This window comes from Enoplosus armatus, chromosome 3, assembly GCF_043641665.1.
Source record: "Enoplosus armatus isolate fEnoArm2 chromosome 3, fEnoArm2.hap1, whole genome shotgun sequence".
NCBI classification, from domain to species: Eukaryota; Metazoa; Chordata; class Actinopteri; order Centrarchiformes; family Enoplosidae; genus Enoplosus; species Enoplosus armatus.
Genome location: NC_092182.1, coordinates 3,191,845 through 3,213,851, shown reverse-complemented (window position 1 = coordinate 3,213,851; position 22,007 = coordinate 3,191,845). Strand labels below are relative to the sequence as shown.

At 42.7% G+C, this 22,007-nt stretch overlaps 1 protein-coding gene across 1 annotated transcript in view; it reads left to right on the top strand.

Moving 5' to 3' along the window:
* Positions 1-22,007, top strand: part of LOC139282603 (receptor-type tyrosine-protein phosphatase gamma-like) — a 357,625-nt gene that overhangs the window by 75,205 nt on the left and 260,413 nt on the right. The window contains exon 2 of the mRNA XM_070902394.1: positions 3,344-3,460. Within this exon, the coding sequence (XP_070758495.1) occupies positions 3,344-3,460 (117 nt within the window). The remainder of the gene's footprint in view (positions 1-3,343; positions 3,461-22,007) is intronic.

Here is a 22,007-nt window from a genome sequence, read left to right as displayed (position 1 = left end):
TTAGCTCCGTTGCGTAGGTGGAAAAAGGCCATCTGGGTGATTTCTTTAATTAATCTATCAAACAGTCGAGAGTGACTGTTATTTGATGAAACTGGTGTCTTTGTTGAGCAGCCAATGACTGGCGTCTCAGTTTTATCCGATTTTAGGAGCAGGAAAATGACACATGATCATGTGCCTTTACAGGCACGTACAGTTGAGTGTCATCGTTGTAGCATCGTTGAAATGAATTCCATGGCTGCGTATCATTTGGCGAAGAGGTGAAATATGAAGATAAGAAAAGGAGAGGGCCAAGAACAGAGCCCTGAGGTACTCCATATTTCTGATGGCATATTATTATAGGAAACACTATTTGTTCTTTCAAATAGGTAACACTTTAACCGCACAAGAGCCAGGCCAGAGACGCCAAATTGATTTTCCAGTCGGTCTAGGAGTATACAGGGATCAATGGTGTCAAAAGCCGTTGTGAAAGCATTGAGATCCAGTAATAGAAGCACCGAGGTGGAATCTGAATCCATAGTAAGCAGAGGATCATTGACCACTTCAGCAAGTGCAGTTTCAGTGGAGTGACGGGCCCTGAAAGCAGATTGAAAAGGTTCAAAGAGGTTACTGTTAAATATATACACACACACACACACACAGACAAACACACACCTCCCTGCGTTCACTTAATCACAGCTGGTCGTTGTGGGTCAGATGTGAAATGGCAGTTCGTCCTCCAGATGCTGCCGACAGCACATATTCCGGCACGAGAGCACCTGTGAAATGAAGAAAGTGGAACTCAAACACACTCATAAACACACCCTCACCCAGGCGGCACTAGACAAACCCTTTTTTTTTTTTTTTTTTTAATGGTTGGTTTGAATGACACTCTCTGCAGTTGCCCACTTTGATGGACGAAGATGATAGTGTGTCAATGTCCCTTTAAGAGTGAATAACATTCGAATCCTGGTTTTATAGAACTTGCCTTTTGACAATCAGACAGGTAATAAACAAACCTCCAGGTTGTTCAAGCTTATTTGGAAGGGAAAACAAAAGATGGACGGTTAAAGGATAAACCCAAATTCTCTGTTGTAAACATCCATCAGTTTACAGGCCAGCTTTCTGCTTCAGCCCTACTGTACTTACTGTAGTTCTCCCCTGCAAGATGAGGGATTATTAGTGACATATCGGGTGCACCCGCTTGCAGTTTCTTTTGGGTTTCTTAAGCCGTTGGACCTCTTTGCAGCAATGTTACTGTGTTGCAAGATCTCAGCAATTGCTTTGGTGGGTTAAGACCCAAGTTGTAATAAACCTGAGTTTTCACTAGGCTGCATCGGTGGTGTAATTCCACTCTATACTTCGACTTCACTACATTTTGTAGGCAAATATTGCACTTTACTTTGACTCCTAGGCTCCTCCCTAAAAGAACACAAACACGTTTTCTGTGAGTACACTGTCGTTATAAGCAGCAAAAGGGCATTTCGAGGAAATCAAATTAAATGTGTGACTTCAAATGAATAGTGCGAACTCACTTGATGACTCCGAAATAATGCCCCAAACTCCCTCACTCGAAGTAAAGAGTTTAAACGAAACAAACTCGCACTGCATTCTGGCTGAGGCTTGTAAGACGCGCTCTAAGTGGAAAGTTAAAGGTGGCCTTCAGCAGGTCTAAAAGGCTCAAATCACAGAGCACAGCGGAGCCATTAGGTGAGAATCTGTCAGAAATCCTGTCCCTCCACTTTGAAGAAGCAAAGCGCTCTGTCTCTTTCCTTTTCTTTAGCGGGGATGAAGGAGGTCTCTCAGCCCACGAGGAGGTGATTTAAAGTTTCGCACATGAAAACGGCAGAGGGATTCTTGATTTTTTTTTTTCTTTTTCCCCATTTGAACATTCTTCTCCCAAATGAAATGCATGAGAAATTCATTTCCAAGAAAAGCTGCTTTGCTGTAATATGCCCGACTGTGAGAAGGGATTTTGTGTTTTGAAAAGGTTTGAACCTTTCAGACATTTACTAGTATCTTAGTGGTCTATGCACCAGCTAAGATTGCTATGTTTGATACCATTGGAGATCCTTTTTTTAACTATGAGCGCCATTAGCAGCTTTTTATTTTTGAATTGTTTTACATAAAAGGGACCTGATGATGTAGCATCCAGTCCCAGCTTTTATTGCATCGCAACTTGTACCCAAATCAATTTGTTACCTTTCTACTAGTCGTATCCCAGGACAGGAATGGCCTGTATCACAAAATGAGGAATGCATCAAACCAGGTAGAAATATGAGTAATATGGGTAAATATGGTCAAAATGGACAGAGAGAATATTGTTTGATAGTTTGATGATATTTGTCTGAGGACAAAAAATGTCTTGGGCCCTTATTGACCACCCATTTTCACCTTACCCTTTGTGAATTGAAGATGTTCCCTTTGGCTTTCAAGTACCCAGCTCACACAGCAGACTGTACACGGCAGCTTGATTGTACGCCCAGAGACCCCGAGAAGAACCGGCACTTCCTGTGCTGGAATAAAATGAACTGGCCCCCAGGTTTTCTAAATAATAAAAGGTCTTGAGACAGGATCAAAAAAATGCAGGACCAACCTCCGTTGATATTGTACTTTAGCGGTGCAGAATTCCTCACAAATTAGCAATTAATCAAACTACAAAAACTGATTGACATGCTGTGAACCTGGGACTTTTGGGGGCCCCTGGCATACCTCAAACCTCAGGTCCAAGCAAACTAATTTAATGCCATCGTACTCGCTGAATGAATGCTCACATTAATACATAATGTGAAGACATTATGAAAACCCCATATCATGTATCATCTTTTAACTGCAGAGGATGTGTCTAAATTTAGCCACTCAGAGATCCGTCTAAATTAGACACTGTTGAATCCATCTTTCATTATTACTGCACAAGATATACTGCATCAAAACACTTCGAGCCTCTTTAGAATCACACCAATATTTAGAGCCTATATAAAAGCCTGACAAAACTGACATTTCTCTGTTTATTTCCTTCTGATGTTTTTTTTGTCTCTACTCTCTGTTGTTTGTGTGTATTTTTTCTGATGCTGCAAAATCCTTTTGGTCTCACTTGCGGTGCTGCTTTGCATGAACTGGTGCTGAGGACTGAGGTTGTCCTTAAATGTATGTGAGGCAGCTTGGTCTGTTTTCTAGACGGCCAGTTTCCACAGCGTACATATTCTTTGTTGCTGACCTTTGTTCCGACTGTAAATGTTATTATGAGGCAGCTCGCGTGGTAAGCGGCAGCTAAGGACACAGTTGGCTGTCATCCTGCCCAGCAGGTATCCAGGCTCTGCTGCTGTTTATGCTAACCCGCCTGTCCCCATGTTCTCCTCCCCTGCAGCGCTGACAGGAAGCCAAGCCGAGTCCCAAGCCCCTATCCAAGGCCTTCGCAGAGCCACGGCCGGTGGGACACGACACCGGAGAGCTACCACCGAGGAGACCTACTGGGCCTACTCAGGTGTGTGTCTGTGTACTTCTTTGTCTGTGCGAAGCAGTCTGACCTGTGAGGGAATTGTGGTGGGCCTCCAATTGTTCAAGCAGGGTAATTTGGGAATTACCCTGGCCATGGGAAATTTGAAAATCCTGAAACTCCTGAAACAGCTAGCAGCTGAGAGGGCTGTGTTCAGGATCAGATTAGATGGTCAATGGGTAAAGTCTTTCAGATGGGGAGCTGTTTGGAGGCTTTGAACTCACAATGTCGTGAGCTACTGAATGCACCCCAGGTCACGTACACATTGGTTTAGGTAGGTGAGGAGCAACACCTATCTTCGAAATGTCTTGAGGTTGCTGTGGATTTCTGGGCCATTCTTATGTACAAAAAAAAATGGATTGTCTCAGGTGCGTAGGTCCAAAACCTCAAACCAAGGAATGAGTCAAGGAACCCATGTTGGGTTGATTGACAGTGAAATTGTCCAAAAATGTGCACAAATCTAAAAAAAAACAAAGAAAAAACTGCGCAAACAGAATACATTTTAGTCAAGAGACTATCATCAGCTCTGTTAACACAAAGGCAGTGCCAGTAATTATATAACCTATGATAATCAAAGGAGATGAGTCACCATGGGCCCACAAACCATCATCCAATGGGAGTAAAGGGACCAGAACAATGTCATAGTTGGCACAGTCATGTGGGTGATATTTATGAGTATATACATGAGAAAATTCTAATTAAAGGCAAAACGCCTTTGTCTCTGGGACCAGAGGGACGGACCATTGTAAGTTCAAAAGGAAAACGTTCTTCATTTATTCTGTAGTCGGTGTCTGCGCTCGTCTCTCTCACTGATTGATGGATCTGAAGTCGTGGTCGCGATGGCGTGACTGGTCTCTCGCCGGGCTGCAGAACATTTTGTGGTTGTTTTTGTCCACATGTTGCAGACGGCAGATAATCCAGCAATCATGACACGAGATAATCCGTGCGTGCGGTAACCCTGTCAAAGGGTTAACTCCTTGTAAACTCTCAAATTGTTCAGTGCGCCCTCCGTCTTTACCTGTTGCCTTGATAAATGCAGGATAATGCACATTTCTACAGCACTAATTCCATCAGTACCCCCCCCCCCCCCCCTCCAGCTATTATTAAAGAAAGAATATACAGTAGGTGTAAAGCTTCCTGGTTTCGGCTTAGGGTTGGATGTTAGGTTCACAAGTACGGTAAGACAACGCTGTGCGATTTCGAGTGTGTGTGTGTGTGTGTTTTAGAGTGGAAGCAGTAATGTGCCACTGTCAATGCAATGTGTTTGCCTTCTTCTTCTTTCTCTCTCTCTCTTGGTCTCTTTTTTTCTTCCCCTCTCAGACAACTCTCCTACTCATCTCTCCTCGGCACTCCTCTGGCCTGGAGGTGTCTCCAGCCCCCCCCCCCCCCCCCTTTTTTTTCTTCTTTTTTCTAAATTTTACCAGTGCTTCAGACGAGGTAAAAAAAAAAAGCCACTTCCGCTGTCCCTTTAGAACCTTTAGTTTTTCAGAGGGGCAGCATTAATCTTCGCCACGCAAGCGACGCGAGCCCCGGGCCACAAATTATCTTTGAGTTTATTTATTTCAGTATTTCTGCCGGCTTGTCGAACCCTCAGTGGTTCCCCCGTCGTGCCTGCGAGAGCGCCGGAGCTCGTGGGTAAAAACGGAGCTGGTGACAGTTTAGCTTAGTGTTGCTGCCGCTGATGCTAAGATCTACCGATGCTCTCCTGCTGTCCCAGCCCCCCCCCCCACCCGCACATGTTTGATCGCAGGTCTTACATAAGATGCTGATGTAACGGTGGGCAGGATCCAGGCAAGAGGGGAAAACAATAGAGAGACAGCGGGGCTGACATACTGGTGGATATTTTATTTTTGTGTCATTGTTAAGAGTAGAAAGTTATGGGGAAATTCTGTTACCCAACGTGGGTCTTGTAAGCCGGTGTTACGTAAGGTCAGCACAAGACTGTACTCATCACTGCCGTTGTGGCGAGTGGACAAAAACATGCCTGATAAAGAAACAACAAACAATGAAAAACGTATTAAGAGGTGAGCGAAGGTGAACAATTCAAATTAAGTGTGTTTTCATTGTTTCTAATAACTAGTACATGTAGGATTTCTAGAGGATTTTGAGCGATATCGTCTTTTCTGACACACACACACACACTCTCTCTCCCTCTTGCTTGATGACTTCTCCGAAAGTTTCCCAAACTTCCGTCGGCCCTAATTAGCTTGTTCTAATCGCGTCCTCCAGAGGTCTGTCCAATCAAGACTGCAGCGGGCCATGGCTGTTCTGCCCTCTGTCTGATCAGAATGGCAGATTAAAACCCGGGCACAATGCTGACAAATCAAGATTTATCTAGGGACGGGCCCCTGTACCTCCGGAACGAGAGCCGGGGACAAAGAGACGGAAACAGACAAAGACTCGCACAGCCGTCCTGAGCCTCACTATCGCCACAGGATCACAATTAATCTGTGATGGATGTGTGCCTTGTGTGCCAATAGGCAAGCTCTGGCATTTTTTAGTTTATCAGGGAAATTATTATATGACAACTTAAGAAAATATAAGCTGTAAATTGCCACGCTCTGACGTCTTCCTCGCAGCAACAGCAGCCGAGGCTCGTGGGTATCTTAGCATTGAGAGCGCGAAATACTTGATGTTTCAAAAAGCCAAGTTGAAAGAATTCAAACTAATGGCCGTTACATAAACCTACGGTGTTGTTAAATTATGGTTTTACGGAATTACGGCGCTGGAGTCAGGACGTGGTTAGCCTATCGTAAGTGTTTACGAGACATTTTTAGTTATTACATTTTTAGACAACAACGCACTGTGTTGTGGTCTACGTAGAATTGACTGTAGAGCTAGCTTGCTTGTACATAAAAAAAAAAAAATCTTCTATAGGTCATCTTGATCATTAAACGCCAGAAACTCTTGGCTTGGCCCGTTGAGCAAATCTGGACACTGCCAGTACCAATAAGCTAATTATACAAATTGCTTATTCAGATTCTAGCATATACAGATTTCTCACATAGAAATGATAACACTAATAAAGATTTATTTGGCGCACTATCTAAACTGTCATTTACCAATTACTGATATGAAGTTGCGGTGCAATCCTATGACATTGTAGTCCGATGAATCAAAATGATTATTATGTGAATAGAACTTTAATTATATTAACTGGAAGTCATTATGAGGCCGAGTCTCAAAGTTTAACTGCTCACATTAACCTCATAGAAGCTTCATTGGCCCAGCCTGTTCTTAAGATATGCAATATAAACCATATAATATACTGTTCAACCCTTACTTTGATATGTGTTCCCCAGTCGACATAATTACAAGTGCTGTGCTGTATAGTTTTAAGAGGCCGCCTTTTGCAGCGGGCTGACTGTGACACCCGGGGGTCAAATTGATTGGCTCTTCTTCCCTGGCTGCTGGACAATTGAAATACCACAGTGCTTGTTTTGAAAGACTTCCTTTCATTTTTCCATTCCCAATATGGCCCACATGTTGGTATTCACAACTCCCTGCCCCCCCCCCCCCCCCCCCCCCCATCTTATACCATTGATACACACACACACATATTCACATTTGACTGGAAATTAATTTTCTGACCTGCACAATGTCAAGGCTTCCTATCGACGGGAGAGGCGAACCTAATTTGTGCGCTCTTTGTCGAGACGCTTCAGCATTCAACACCAGGCACCACCAGAGAGCTCTCAGGCCTTTGTGCTGCAGCCTTGAAGTGGGTGAATGAAGATGGAAATTGATGATATGTTGTACAGTCATTTCACTGAAGAGGGGAAGCAATTTTATTAAGCAAGTGGGGCTGTCTGACTTTTTTTTTTTTTCTCCACGTCTGAAAATTAAAACGTCCACGTAAAAAAAACAAACAAAAAAACAGCATTAAATTCAAAAATTGGAAAAGAAACATCAATGTAAAGTATGTTTAATACTAACATGTTTGAAGCACCTGTCAGTGTCTTACACGTTTTTGAGACTTGCCTTCTTATATTATAGTATTATTAGATTATAAAAAAAAAAACGTACAAATTTAAAGGGCTCTGCATTTTTCTCAACCAGTCACGATTCAAATCGTCGGCTTGAATTAATCCTGATAACAAACGTTATATTAAATCAACAAGTTTGAAACTGCCATTTCATTTACACATACATATATCTGTCCTCCTGTTGTGCGTGCATCTGATATATGATCATTCTTCTGTGCCAAAGAACTCCATTGTTGTCCAAAAAACTATTAAGAAATAAGTTGGTGAGCCCTTCATTACCATGAGCACACGTTGGTCTTATCATGGGATTTGGTGCCAAGGAGCAAAACATAGAATAACACCAGCTGTATCCTTTAAATGTTGCTTTAGTAAGAAAATATCAATATACCAACAGAGGAGCGGAACTTTGTGGAATGGAATACTTGAAAGGACAGAAGTGGCAAACTGCTAGCCTTGCTCCATTTAAAAACTGAAATAATCCACCTCCCGACATTTGTAAATCAGTCTGATTTCTGTGACCAAATTGTCAAAATGGACTGTCGACACACACACACACACACACACACGCGTGCTTCTGCTCATACTACAGTGGGTGTCTGGGCAGAGGGTGTGACCCTCGCCGACATGGGTAGATGACGGAAATTCATGGCCACGTGGATGTACAGATGCACAAAGTGTTATTTTAGCTTCAACTGGCAAGCTAGTTACAAATCCATCAAAGTGTTAGCAGGGTTATGCTAAGTCACAATGCAGTTCAAACCTGGCAGCTCCACTACGAGAACAGGGCTACAGATCAATGATTGTGGGTCAAAAAATAGCTCCGATGCTATAAACCATTTCTGTGTATCAAGTGTATAAAAGAATGTAGACAAGTCCCAGAGGATTTTGATGTTCTCATCTGAGTGTGGGTGACTGTACCTTTCACCCCCCCCCCCCACCACCCCCCGTATAGACAAACCACTGTACTGTTTCGTGCCACTTTTGTTTTTGACACCCCACCAACCGAAAGCAGAACGGCTGCTGCAGGTGGCGTTAACGTGGAGTTAGACTGAGGTGCTGCAACAAAACTTCTGTTTTGCTGCAGTGTGCCACACTTTTGTTCTGAAGGGACTGTAGATTAAGAGGACAGCAAGAACATTTCTTTAACAAGAGGGCCACGACCTCACCGTTCCACTGATAACGTGAGTCGCCGTTTTATCTGAGATTTGCCAGCTGTTCAAAAAAAAAAAAAAACAAATGTTCTGAGTTTCACATCTCTCAAAAGTTTCCGCCTGTTTGTCTTGACCTTTTCACAGTACAGTTGTGAGTTTTTCCCACTGATTGTTATACCGCCATTGTTCAGAGGAAGAAAACATTTTCTCAGAGAGGGTTTTTGGTATTTGCACATTCAACATTGCAAAAATGTTCTAATCTACAGGCGCGTCTACCGCTAAATAACTCACTGGATTTGTTTTATTGTGATGCTCTATGCTTTTTTTTTTTGTTGCTTTTTTTTTACTCAGACTCCAGTTTGTGGAGGAAGATGCATTTCAGACCTGCAACTGGGTGACTCAGCTCATTCTGCTCAGAGTGCCACTAAATCCCTATCAGCTCTGGGGCTCTGTTCTGTTGCCAAGCATGACCTCTGACTCCGCTATGGAGGGGGCCAGCAGAAAAGACCAGCCATGCCACGGGGATCTGTGCGGCATCTCTTAAAGGAAATGCAGTCTCCTCAAAACCTCCTTAACGTTCATTCACTTTGGACATATTGTGGTGAACCTAGAAATGCTGTAATCTACATTCACAGCCAATCTGAAAAGCTATGAAACACAGTTCAAGGAGTAAATTCAAGTTTCAAATTATGCAATATTAGTACAATACAAATCAATCTGACGTATACATAGAAATGCATTCCATAAACAATACATGAGTCTTCAGATTCTTGATTTGATGCATCAATAAATCCATTAAATGAATAGTGTGATATTATTGTTTTATCAGCATTGTATACATTTTCAGTAGATGGGTGACAATATTTTCAACACACATAGTATTAACACTATATATATGGGGGGGAGGAGGGTTTTCTAAAACTCACTCAATCCACTTAAACCAATTTGAACCTACAATCAGTCAACGACATGGGTTTACAGTTAGAGTTGTGCATGGGACCAGGGGTGCGGTCGGCACTGTAAGAATACAGGTGAGGTGATTACTCTGAATCATGCCGGCACCGTATGGGTGCAATGACGCAAACCCCCGTGGTGCAGTTCCGTAAGCTCGTGTGGGCTGACCGTACCAGCTTCTCATGACCTTTTGCTGGCCACTGCTTGAGGACAACAGTCAACAGCTTGTTAGTATTTACATTTAGCCTCCTGAGCTTGTTCATAACTTGATTTCAAAACAAAAACCTTTTCATACATTTAAGTCATACCCCATTCAGAGCAACGCATTAATACGCGTCAAATCTCTGCCTGTGGTGTAGCCAGTCTTGAATGGGTCAATGCTTGTCGCCTATCCCTACTTTGAATCCGGGGCGAATGCGAGGCGGACACTACCTGGCTTTGATGACCAGCCATCTCTATTAGGGAAGGAAATTAACTTGATGATATTCACATTTAAAAGTCATTTAGCACATGCCCCAAAGGGTCGATATAGAGCCAGAGAGAACAAGAAGTCAAACCGAAACCTGACTTTATTTGATGGCCGTGAAATTATGCGTAATTCTATGATTCAGCAGATGTGCGTGGAACTACGCTGCAGTCTGTAGTGTCGGTAATTAACTTGTGGCGGTGATCTCGAGCGAATGGGCTCAACATGGGCTAACCCCATGTTCATTTAACCTGTATGTCCCTATGTGTGAAAGGGCACCTCTCAAACACCCACTCATTTAACAGCCTTACAAGAGCTGTCCGAGCAGCTACAATCAGCAAATGCATGATCAAGGAATGACTGAACATGGCTCAAAGTCTGACAAAGCATCGGGTGTCAAGTCCATAGCAGAGTAATGCCTGCAATGGACAGAATTTGGTTGTTACTTGAAAACTATCTATACCCAGACACCCAGTTAGATAAACATACACTATATGTCCAAAAGTATTTTGTCCTGAGATAGTTTGATATAGTTTAGGCTAGACCCCTTACACTCTAAAAACAAATGCTTTGGCTCAACAAAGAGAAATAACGCAACAGTTTGCGTCAATCTTTTTTGAGTTGCGACAGCTTGTAAAGAAATTATGTTCAACCAACGAACCACGTTAGGGGAATCAGCTTTTCCTCTCCAAGCTGTATCAAGGGATTTTATGTTACCCCTTTGGTAGCATAAGCACACGTTGAATACTCATAAAAAATTCAGTTTTAAGTTTTTCTACGTTATTTAAAATACATGTTTAAGTGTTATGTACTTAATTACCATAATTATGACTGTTAAAAAAAAGTTGAGTTGCTCCATTTAGCATTTCTTCAGCTTTTTCATGTTTTTGTTCATGCAGTAGCTTTTAAGAAATGAACTAATGCAACAACAAAACTGTTCGGCCGTTAACCATTTTTGAAGTGCTTGTGTATTCGAACACAGGGTACAAATTTAAACAAAATAAAATAATTTAAATTGCCCCAGAAATTGCTCAAATGGCCGGAATAGGTTGCATCAATAAGCATTAGAAAAAGTATCATAGAACAGCCTAACCTCCGTACTCGAGTCTACTATTGGCACAATTGAGAATGTGCCTAAATTCATTGCTTCAGTAGAATTTCTTTGTTAATGAAATGATACTCACCTTGAAAGTATCGTATTTGTTCGGCCTACAGGTCCTCTGACACATAGTCTTAACTGTCTGAATTTGTCCATGCATGTTAAGTGGGTAGAGCAGGGGAACTCGAGGTCGAGAAAGATTGCGCTATCAAGCCAATTTCATGAAGTCACTACAACTTGAATTTTGTTTTAAATCAATTGACAAAAAAACTCAAAAGTTTGAGTTTAAATTACACACAATATTAATTTGATTAATAATTACCACCATTTTTATGTCACACACAACTCACAAAATAATGTTTGCAACTGAATCAATAAATTAGAATTTTTATCTTGCAACTGTGCATTTTTTAATCAAGTGGTGGTAATAGGGCCCCTGATTACTTTTTAGAGTGTAGTTCAAATTAGGGAACATGTCCCTAAAGAAAAGTTTTTCTTTCCAATTGGGTGTGGAAGAACTTGACTGGCCTGCACAGAGCCCAGATCTGAATTTTGCTTCCCCTTTGGCCTTTGCTCAGAATTCAGACTCTCATTCATGTTCACTCACACAAGCCAGATAAACAGAACCCGCTCCTGAATCAGTTCCACATTTTCATGTCACTGTTTCACCCATGGGTTCGGCGACGCGCATGCGTGTCAGTGACTGATTAAGCAAGCTACATTTGTTTGAATATATCTATGTTTCTAAAGAATGTATCCGGAGCTGCCTGCATATTCTTGTAACTACAACATAAAAGTGTTCATGTTTTAATCGACTGGCTAAACGAGAAAGGCAAAAACACCGCGGACCAACATGCCAACTGTGAGCCAGGCCTTGTGACTCGATATCAGTGTTAGACCTCACCTCTGGGGCTGAATGAGATCAGATCCCTGCAGTCTGGTTCCAACATCTGGTGGAAAGCCTGGAACAAGAGGAGTGGAGGCTTATAGGTCACATATAGGTGTAATGTTTGAGCATCCACATACTTTATAGTGAACTTTACAGTATATGTCAATTACATCTATTGCCTTTGTTTCTATAGTCTGTCCACCATTCAATCAAACTATTACAGTGTATAAACCAGCTATGAAATGCAGGAACGACAGTTCGGATCCGATGATGAACTTCAGCACCCTCAGAGGACACAAGGGACAAAGAAACCTGCTCTCAATCAACCTTGTTCTATACTGCCGCTGTCATCACATAAATGCCCACAGCTGTGTGTGTGTGCGCGCACAGTCCTATGTTTGTGTGCGTGTTGATTAAATGAATGGCAGCAAGCAATTTAGCTGTCCGTGTGAGGTGTGAGGGGTGATGCATTATACAAGTACTCTCTGTGATTGCGTCAGTGGCTGCGTGTCTAATGCAGGATCAAACCGACTCGCTCGCCAGGAAAAAAATGCATCGATTTGATGCCCTCACAGCCATCATAATATTTCTACACCTCTCAAGTAGTCCTTGAGTAGCCTTGGCCTCTATTGAGGACTCGGAGGATAATATCCATCAAGTGAATACATCAGGTAAGCCGGCTCTGCGGTCATGAAGCACCTAAAAATAGGTCTGTCATTCAGCTGGAAGGGCTATCCGAGTTCAGTTCATTTCAACAACATTATAACAACCTCCATTTGGACAACAAGTCATTGTCCATAGTAGTTTGCAGTTCCCTGCAAGGAGACATAAAGCTTTTTGGCACACTTTGATACCCAACTGGCTCTATTGTGGAACCATCTGGGCCTGAGTCTCTTGTCAGACCTATGTAGAATCGTTACACTTCATTATATTGTCATCACATATGGTATGCAATCAGCAAGCAGTAGAGGAGATTCAGCTGTATCGCTTTGCATGGTGTGTTACTAATGATGGTGTTTTGTTTTGTTTTGCCTCTTGAAGGGATATGTTGTATTTTCCCACTACACTCTCTAGTTCAGTCATTCATTTGTCATGTGAATTTCAATATTACAGTTTAATGTTTTGTTTGTAGAAACCATATATTTCAAACCAGTGTCTTCTATTTACTGCATCAGCAACCACACTTTGGGCCCCTAACCCAAGGCTGAGAAACTCTGAGATAGTAAACTTGCAGCCAGTTCAGCACACTATATAAGGCGGGGGTTTATCTGGTTTGTTAGCTGTTTGCATGAAATAACATAATTATGCTTTCTTATTCGGGTACAAGGGAAAGCAAAATACCTCGAAGCATTGACGAACAGAAACATTTACAAATGAGATGCCCAAAAATGCAGGGAAAATGATGGAGCTCCTGTGTGTTAGAGAAAGAACACTGATCAACAATCTGTGACCCAATTTAATTAGTACACTGGTCTCTGAGGCCCTTTTCCCAATGCAAATTCACATTTCCTTAACACAGAAAAACAGGACACTCCATGCTATAGAACTCCGCTGGCAACTATTAAAATCAAATGTGATAGTAATACGGGGCCCATAATTCTGCATTTGGTGATGCATTTCTTCATTATGTGGTTCATTTCTGGTTGAACTAGATGAATTGGGAAAACAGGGAACTGTGCTCAGTATGACATCTGCCCAACACATAGCTACTTTCCATAGGTCAAAAATTCAGTCGCAGTGTTGTTTCAGAATAAACTACACTAACCGTCAAGCCAGAGCAGTGGAATCGCGTATTGCTCAACCTCAACTTTACCAACCTGCAACTTTCAACCTTCTCAAGAATCACTCTTGACGAAGGTCCAGAGGGACCGAAACGTTTGCATGATCGATAAATTGTGATGCTGAGCAAGAGCAGTGTGCAAGGCTGGAGTGATTCTCTCCAACGCATCTGTATCTGAGACAGTTGGATGTGGGTTAGGGGTGGGTGGCTTAATATCTAAAGTATCAATACTACCAATGTAATATGCATATGCATTGTATTTATTTTTATTCATTCAAAGAGTAGACAAACTTGGCAAACAAATCTCATCTAAAGGTCCACATAGTAGCTAAATGTAACATGATCAGTTGCCATGGACTAGATGTTCAGATTTCCATTATTTTTAAACACTTTAAAGACTTTTCTTGGAGAGCTGAGAAGTCCCTAAAGTGCATCTCCATGACATGACAGCACAGAAGTCGCTGTTGATAATTAAAAAGTATCAGTATCTCCGTAGCTCACCACCCCCCTTGGTCCGATTATCCGCTCAAATGGCTTTTCTTACAACTGCTATGCTGATGATACCCAGCTTTATCTGTCCCTCCCTCCCGCCAGACATCCTGACTGCCACAGCATGCACAGTAAAACCTCTGCAAATGATCCAAAATGCCGCAGCACATCTGGTCTTCAACCAGCCAAAGACAGATCATGTCATTACACTCTTCATTACTCTCCACTAGCTCCCTGTGGCTGCTCGCATTAAGTTCAAGTCACTAGTGTTTGCCTATGTGGAGCGCTCGGGCATTTATTCGCCAAGACTTCTCCTTGATCCACTGTGGCTTGGATTGTAGCTCATTAGTACGTCCCTTTGGACAAAAGCGTCCGCCAATTTAATAAATGTACATTTTAATGTATTGGCAATTCTGGCCCATGCATGACTTGGTATTGGACCACCCCTTCTATGGGGGAGATGAATGGGACAATTATTGCTGGATCCTTGGTATAGCCCAGCCCACTTCACTACCGTGTAGTTTTCTACAGTAAAAAGACACTTGTATCAATATACTACTATTGTTTGGAGTCTCCCTTTTAATCAGGAGGCCACACAGACTACAAACAGCAGAGCAGTACTGTAAATGTTTTCAGATACCAGAGGCCTGTATGACCTGGGTCCTTGGCTGTAATGAGATCCCCCCACAATGACATAATGAAGGCATACCCGACTTGAAATGCACCGAAGCACCATGTGTGGAAACCAGCTGCAGTGCTTTATCTAGCCACCAGAATGATTGAAATTGAATTTGTTTACTGCCATCAGACAGCTGTGACCGTTTTACTTCAAGTTTGCCTCTGGACATTTTAATTGACCCTGTGCTCCTGAAATCCGCTGCTCTTACGAAAATATTGTGCTGAAGCGTTTTGTAAAACACTGATACAGATATTTGTTTTTAGCAAACATAAAATATAGGTTACTGTTCAAATTAACATCATATGGAGACTTTTCATGCATTCAATGCTCCACCAATCATCAGAATAACCTCATACAACATAAACGGACATCTAAACATAAATAACATACCAACATAAAAGACCATACAACGTAAAAGAAGGCATTGAGCAAGCATGCGACTTGCCACTCATCTGTGCAGCTGACTTAATGTGCTGTTAACACGGCATATCATTTATTGAGACGTAGAGTAACCTGCACGCCGGTACAGCATCACGCTGGGACAAATTGACACAATTTTTTTTGCACAAAGGAATAAATAACTTAATATTTTACATCTGCCGAATTCACAAGAGGGGACAAATGATTAAGAATTTGACCTAGACAGCGTTTCGGAAAGTTTCTAAAGCTTCCCCAAACTCAACAACCTATAAAGTCTGCAATTTTAAAGGGAGTCTGGGGACTTGCTCCCCGGGCGACAACACAGTACACTGCGATTACTGTGTTACTGTATTTGTAAAATTTGACACATGAGAGGAGATTACAGCACATTTCCTGCTCGGCTTCCACGGCACTCAGTCGCCGTAGTATGCCACCGAGACACTGAAACTCTTAATTCATGTTCAAGAAAAGTAAAACAGAATGAGTAAAGTAACAAACAGAACAGAATTCATTGCCCAGAGCTGCAAGCATTCAAGGACAATGGTGACTGTACTAGCTCATAGCAATCTCACACAGAGGGGGGGTGCTGCTTTTGGCTATTGGAGATTGGGGAATCAATATATAAAAAAAGTGAATATTGTAAAAAGCTGCAATTTTAGTGGTGTCTCATGGAAGGTCATTAGCTGCTACAATAAAGAACTTTTAAGGCTTTTTCGTGAGATGAATACCTTGAATTTATTGAAAGTTGTGTTTTTTTTTTGCCATCTCACAAAAACTCCCTGCTCTTCAGTATAGCATAGAGTTGTTGTTTTTTTTTTTAAGTGTGTAGGGACATCAGTTATGACAGTAATGTCCCATAATGTACTCTTCAGTGCTTTGGCCTGCTATGCCGCCCCAGGCATCTCCAGAACGCCGACTGACTTTTCAGCCGGCGTGAAGTATTTTGACGCGCGTTGTTTTCCTTGATGGGAGACATAATTCAGCGGCGACGGGAACTCCACGGATGGAAATGAACTGCATAAATGTGTTTTGTGCTCGGAGGGAGGGGGGACGGATGGGAAATTAAAAAAAAAAAAATGGAGATGAAATGATGAATATGACAAAGGTCTGGAAAATGGGCTCCTATAAACTGAGATTAAAAAAACAAACAAGGCGGCGTATTAAGATGTGTGGTATGGAAAAAATAAAATGACATTGAGAGACCCCCCCCCCCACACACCACCCACCAGTGTGAGGAGAGGAGCAGTTGAATTGAGTGCATGCCATGATCAGACGAGTTACTAAGAGAATGCTGAACAAATTTAAAGTCTGTGCGAAGGAAATTCAGTGATTCGTTTCTAAACACATTACACACGTACTATGTGAACTATGTAGGGCTGAACTGTGGAGTTACGCCTCGTTTCCACCGGGTACGGCTCAATGTCTGTTTTTGTTCCGTCCTCCGCGTGCGGCTTCGTACCCCACCGGGACTTGTTGATTTGGTCACTTTTGCTTGATTTTTCTGCTTCTACCATGGTCCTGGTGCCACCGTCTGTGAAGTAAATGTAGATGTAGTGATGTGATATATACGATTGGGGGCCTGCATGGGCTGTTTTCATTTTGGAAATTGACCGGACGCACTATGCTGTTCCTGTGTCCCCCCCGGATAACTTGGATAACTTCACATTATCATATATTGGGATTGAAATGTAGTGGTCATGCAGCAGTCAACAGCAAACGCACGCGCCGTAAGACCTGCTTTTGGATTGGTTAAACTATTTAGTAGCTGCCCTGGAGCTTTTGATCATACGACATGGTCTTCATCCTCAGGGTTTGTTCTTGACCTCGGAAACGGCAGCTGAGAAAACAATACCAGCACAAGCTTCATTGGGAAATTTGAACGTCTACGATTCCACAACACAACTGAGAAAACATATTAAAATGATCCCGAAGCGACAGCAGTGCTGTCCTAGAGTATTGAAAATATTGCCTGGAAGTGTCAATCCAAGAGCAGGCCGCAAACAGAGGCTTGGATTGACACCAGCATCCCGGGGGGTCCATGTCCCATTTCGTACTGGTGTCAACAGGGACATTGTATCAGCTTAACCATACACCATTTATTTGCGATGACCATGATCTTTCCCTCTCCTAAGGTAGTTTTATTTACTGCAGGTAGTGGTGACAGATCAGCGAAAGGTTCATATTCCTTTTAGACACGAGAGCTTGTTATGCGGCGGTGTGCCAGTTCAAAATTCTGATTTAAATGACACCAAAAAAATGTGTTGGACATTAAATGAAGACCTTTAAGTATTATTTCTGATATGTTTAAGAAAAGCAGAATAAAGGTACTGTTGCATTGACTTGAAATGTATTTTGCTAATGCAAACTTGGAGAGCAGTGGCCCCCTGTTGGTGACTTCAGTTTTGTCACTTTCTGCGAAGCCCTGCTGTTTGGATTTCACTTCATTTTCACTTGCTGAAGAATCCCAGTGTTGTTAATTTCTTCTTCATTCCCCGGATGTTGGCGATGATTCGATGATGGAAGGAAACTCCGCTGATACTGACTTTTCACATAATATTCTTTATTTGCATCAAAGATCAGGATCAACAGGCATGCGCATCTTGGCCTGGACAGCACCCGTAGCCGAATCAGTACTGCTGCCTCGAACACTGTTCAAGCTCATCTTTTATACCTTTAGACATGCATGGGGTCCTACTACAACACACAAGTCTGTAAACTTCCGTTCCCTATCTAGGGGTCAGGAAAAGAGACCTCTCAGAATGATGTTTCACGTACCTTAACCTCTCTGAGATAACTTTTCACATACCAAGGAAGATCTCGTCTAAACAACAATGCATCTTATCTTTAAGGTGCCCCAACGTCTGTTAATTGTTTACCTGGAACATTGCATACATAGCAACTTTGTACTACATATCATTGTCTGAAAAGACTACCTTTATGATTAGTATCAAATAATACGCATCACCAGCTACAGTCCAAATCAGGCAAATTGAAGTGAACCGACATTGTCTACCTTCATACCTCCTGGGTTGTGACTCAGATGCATTTGTGCTTAAACATCATCTCGGTTGCGGATAGAAATCCTCCTCATTCTAACTTCACTCTTCTTCTCTCTCTCCGGGTCCCACCCCTCTGCCTCTGCTTTGCTTCCTCACATTTGTGCTAATAAATTCACTGGCGGCGGGCCACTGCGAAACATTAGGTGAGAACTCGGGGAAGGAAGGCTGACAGGGGGTGAACGCCAATGAGACAATGTGAAAATAAGAATGGAAGGGGTGTTGATGGCACATGAGGATCTTTTAATTGATTGTGATGTGCTTGATTGTGGCTGGTTTTTGACTCTGGCCTGCATAAAATAGCTTTCCTTCGCGGTGGAATCTACAGTCAAAAGTTTTCTCAGACTTATGCAAAAAAAAAAAAAAAAAAAAGACCTAGAAATGCCTTAATTAATTACTAGTATATAACAGGCTGGAGATTCTTTTTATTCGCTTTTCACTGATTACAATAGCAAAATCAGAATGTTCTGGCACGGGTTTGAACTCCTAAGCTCGCTGCTTGCAACACCCCACTGACAAGCTGCGTCTTTTATAATTGATTTTTTTTCTTCTAGAATTGAAGAATAGATGCTTAAATGGCCCGAGCATGTTGTTATAAATACCCTAGTTTCAAAAACCCAAGGGTAGTACCACCTTTATTCCTTTATTATCAATTTGACAAGTAATACTAATAGTAAATGAATCTTTCTATACCCCCGGAGTGAGAAATCAAGGTTTTTGACACATAGGCAGTTTATAATGGCGGGCCTGGATGTCTCAGGGAGGCCTGGTGCTAAAGGAATGCATTCCGTGTAATCAGTGTGTTCTCCTCCTCCATCAATAACTTTTTTTTGCGTCACTTTAATAGGGTTGTGCATTCATTAGGGGGCACATCATAGAAATGGATCACGTGGTTGGTAGAGACAGAGTCAGATAAATATCCGTGCTGCCTTTTCTGTTTCACTGCTCTTCCACCTCTTGACTGTGTGTCGTGTTGCATGTGTGTGTGTGTGTGTGTGTGCAGTTTAATAAGTATGCTGTGACGGCCTCCCTCCCAGTCTGCAGCTGTAATGGAATGACCCAGCACTGCTGACAGCACACTCCGCTAAAATGCCCCCCCCCCCTCGTGCACATCTGCCACCGTAGCCCTGCCACATAATTGTTCAATTTACTGTACAGCCAATATCCCCGTGCCGTAATTGAATATGACTTTGTCCTATTTGAGTAATGTCTTCGTTTCATGCCGCGACCCCTTACTGGAGAGAGAGAGAGACATAGAAGCAGAGAGGGGGGCGGGGGGGGGGGATAGAGAGAGAGAGAGAGGTGAGTAAAAGGCATCTTGTGTAGATAAAGCATGTAGGTCACAATGAGCTGCTGGGCTTCTGGCAATGAGATCTTTGCTGTTGACATCATCGCTCGGCTACTGCGCGACCATCAGAGTGAGAGGAGGGGAGGGGGGGGGGTAGTGGCAGCACCAGTAGCAATTAAAACTGCTATTTCGAGAGGCTATCGCTGAGAAATGCTGCCTTAAATAGCGTCAAAAATGGGCTTTAATCATCATCTTAAAGATCATAGCTTTTAAAGGAAAATGGGACGAAACACAAACAGAGCAACAAACAGCCATTAGTGTTCCTGAGAGTTGAAGGCTATTATCCCGTCCGCTGTAATAAAATGTGGACACGCATGGAACATGTCTGCCCCTGCCGAAGGGGGGGCGAAGGGGTCGCACTGTTTGTATGGCTCGGGGAGAGAGGGAACCTCGTCCTCCCCAAGTCAAAATCGTTTGGCCAAAAACTAGAAAGTTAAATGCTCCACATCAACACAAACGTTGACACATTATCTTATGGAGCTGATGTGGGGGAAACGTGTTGCTTGCATTAACATTAGTTGTGCTCTGGCTACCCGAGGAATGTACGCGCCGCGTTCACTCTGCAAACTGCTAACTTTCACAGATCTATCTGGAAATCTACATGTCTGTGTCTTCAAAATATGCTTTCCCCCCCTCCTCTTCTTGTCATCCTGTTCAGCTCTGACTTCATTTTTTTTTTTTGTTCTTCAAGAAGACGCTGACCCTTGAGGACCTGTCCGGGACAGACAGAGAGACAGGCATGGAGGGCAGAGGGAATTGGATTTCTTCCTTCTTGATTGCTTGTCCCTTTTTCCCCCTTTTTTTTTTGTTTTACTGACCAGACTCTCTCTCTCTCTCTCTCTCTCTCTCTCTCTCTCTCTCTCACACACACACTCACACACACATTTTGATGAAGTAAATAAATAGCGCTCTAATGCCCTGGGCCAAAGTAGACGAATCATGCAGCTGCCATCTATTGAAAAGTGAAATTCTTTCACGTCCTTTATCATTTCAGACAAACATTGCCAGAAAGAGGAAGTTATTTTTGCGTCAGTGGAGTTGTGTGTGACTTTTGTGACTAAATTCATGCGAGGAAGTTATATTGACCAGGTGTTTGTGTGTTGAGGTTGTCATCAGTCTATAATCAGTCAGTGCGCTCCCTTCCTCGGCGCCTCTGGCCAATCAAAAGGTCAGCCCTGGCCGGAGTTAGGAGCCCATGTGAAACGTGAAATGTGAATGCCGGCTGCCAATTTCGAGCCTCACATCTCGAGGTGCTAGCGTTTCAGCGTCAATAAATCATTCACACATTCATTTTCACACATTAGTATAATGAGCGTGAACAAATTGAGGCCATTGAAGTGGCGGCCGGCTGCTTCTGCGCGCTCTCGATGCTGCTGTGCCTTATTAAGCGTACGCCGCCGCCACCGCCGCCGCCATTTGGTGAGAAAAAGAAGCAGGAAGAGTGCCAGCGTCCGCCCAACACTTACCGCAAGACGCATGCAATGCACAGTTAGTTAGTTTCTTTTGTTTAATTGATATTTAACGTGGACGTTGTAAAGAGTCCGAGCTCAGTAATTATTAATTGGTTGGGAAAATGGAAGAACAAGATTCACAAAGTGGGTGTGATTATGAGCAAATTGCAAACTACAAATATGTGAAAGAAGTGCTAGTCCTGTTTTGTAATAAAAATATCTTCCAGCCCCCCCCCCCCCCCCTTCTATTTTTATTACACCGTGTGCACCATGTCTGCATCAAAGGCCCTTTAAAAAAAACTCATTTTCTTTCACCACCAAAAAAAAAAAAACCTCATTATTGTGTATCAACAGACACTGTCTTTCTGTCATATATGAAAGCCAAATCCCGTCCCCAAAAAATTATTCTGTGGCTATTTTAACTCCCACTCCAATTTCCCAGCATGCACCCACCCCGAAAACAGCAGCCGCCTAACAGAAGCCCAATCACGGCGGACGCTGCGATCTGACTTTTTGACTCGACCGGCAACTTTCTCGTCCAATAGGGCTCACAAGCCTTTACGGCGGTATGCGGCACGCCCGGTAGCTTGGTTTGTTCACTACCCAGGGTGCTTTATTAGTTATTAGTGATAGCAATGCAAAGTTATGTTGGAGGTCTAGAAGTCTAGAAGTGAAGCTGAGGGAGAGAGCGACCGAGGCTTTGATATCGACTCCTTTTGAGGAGGGAAAACATATCCTCGACATGTAAATAGTTAGGTTTCTAATAC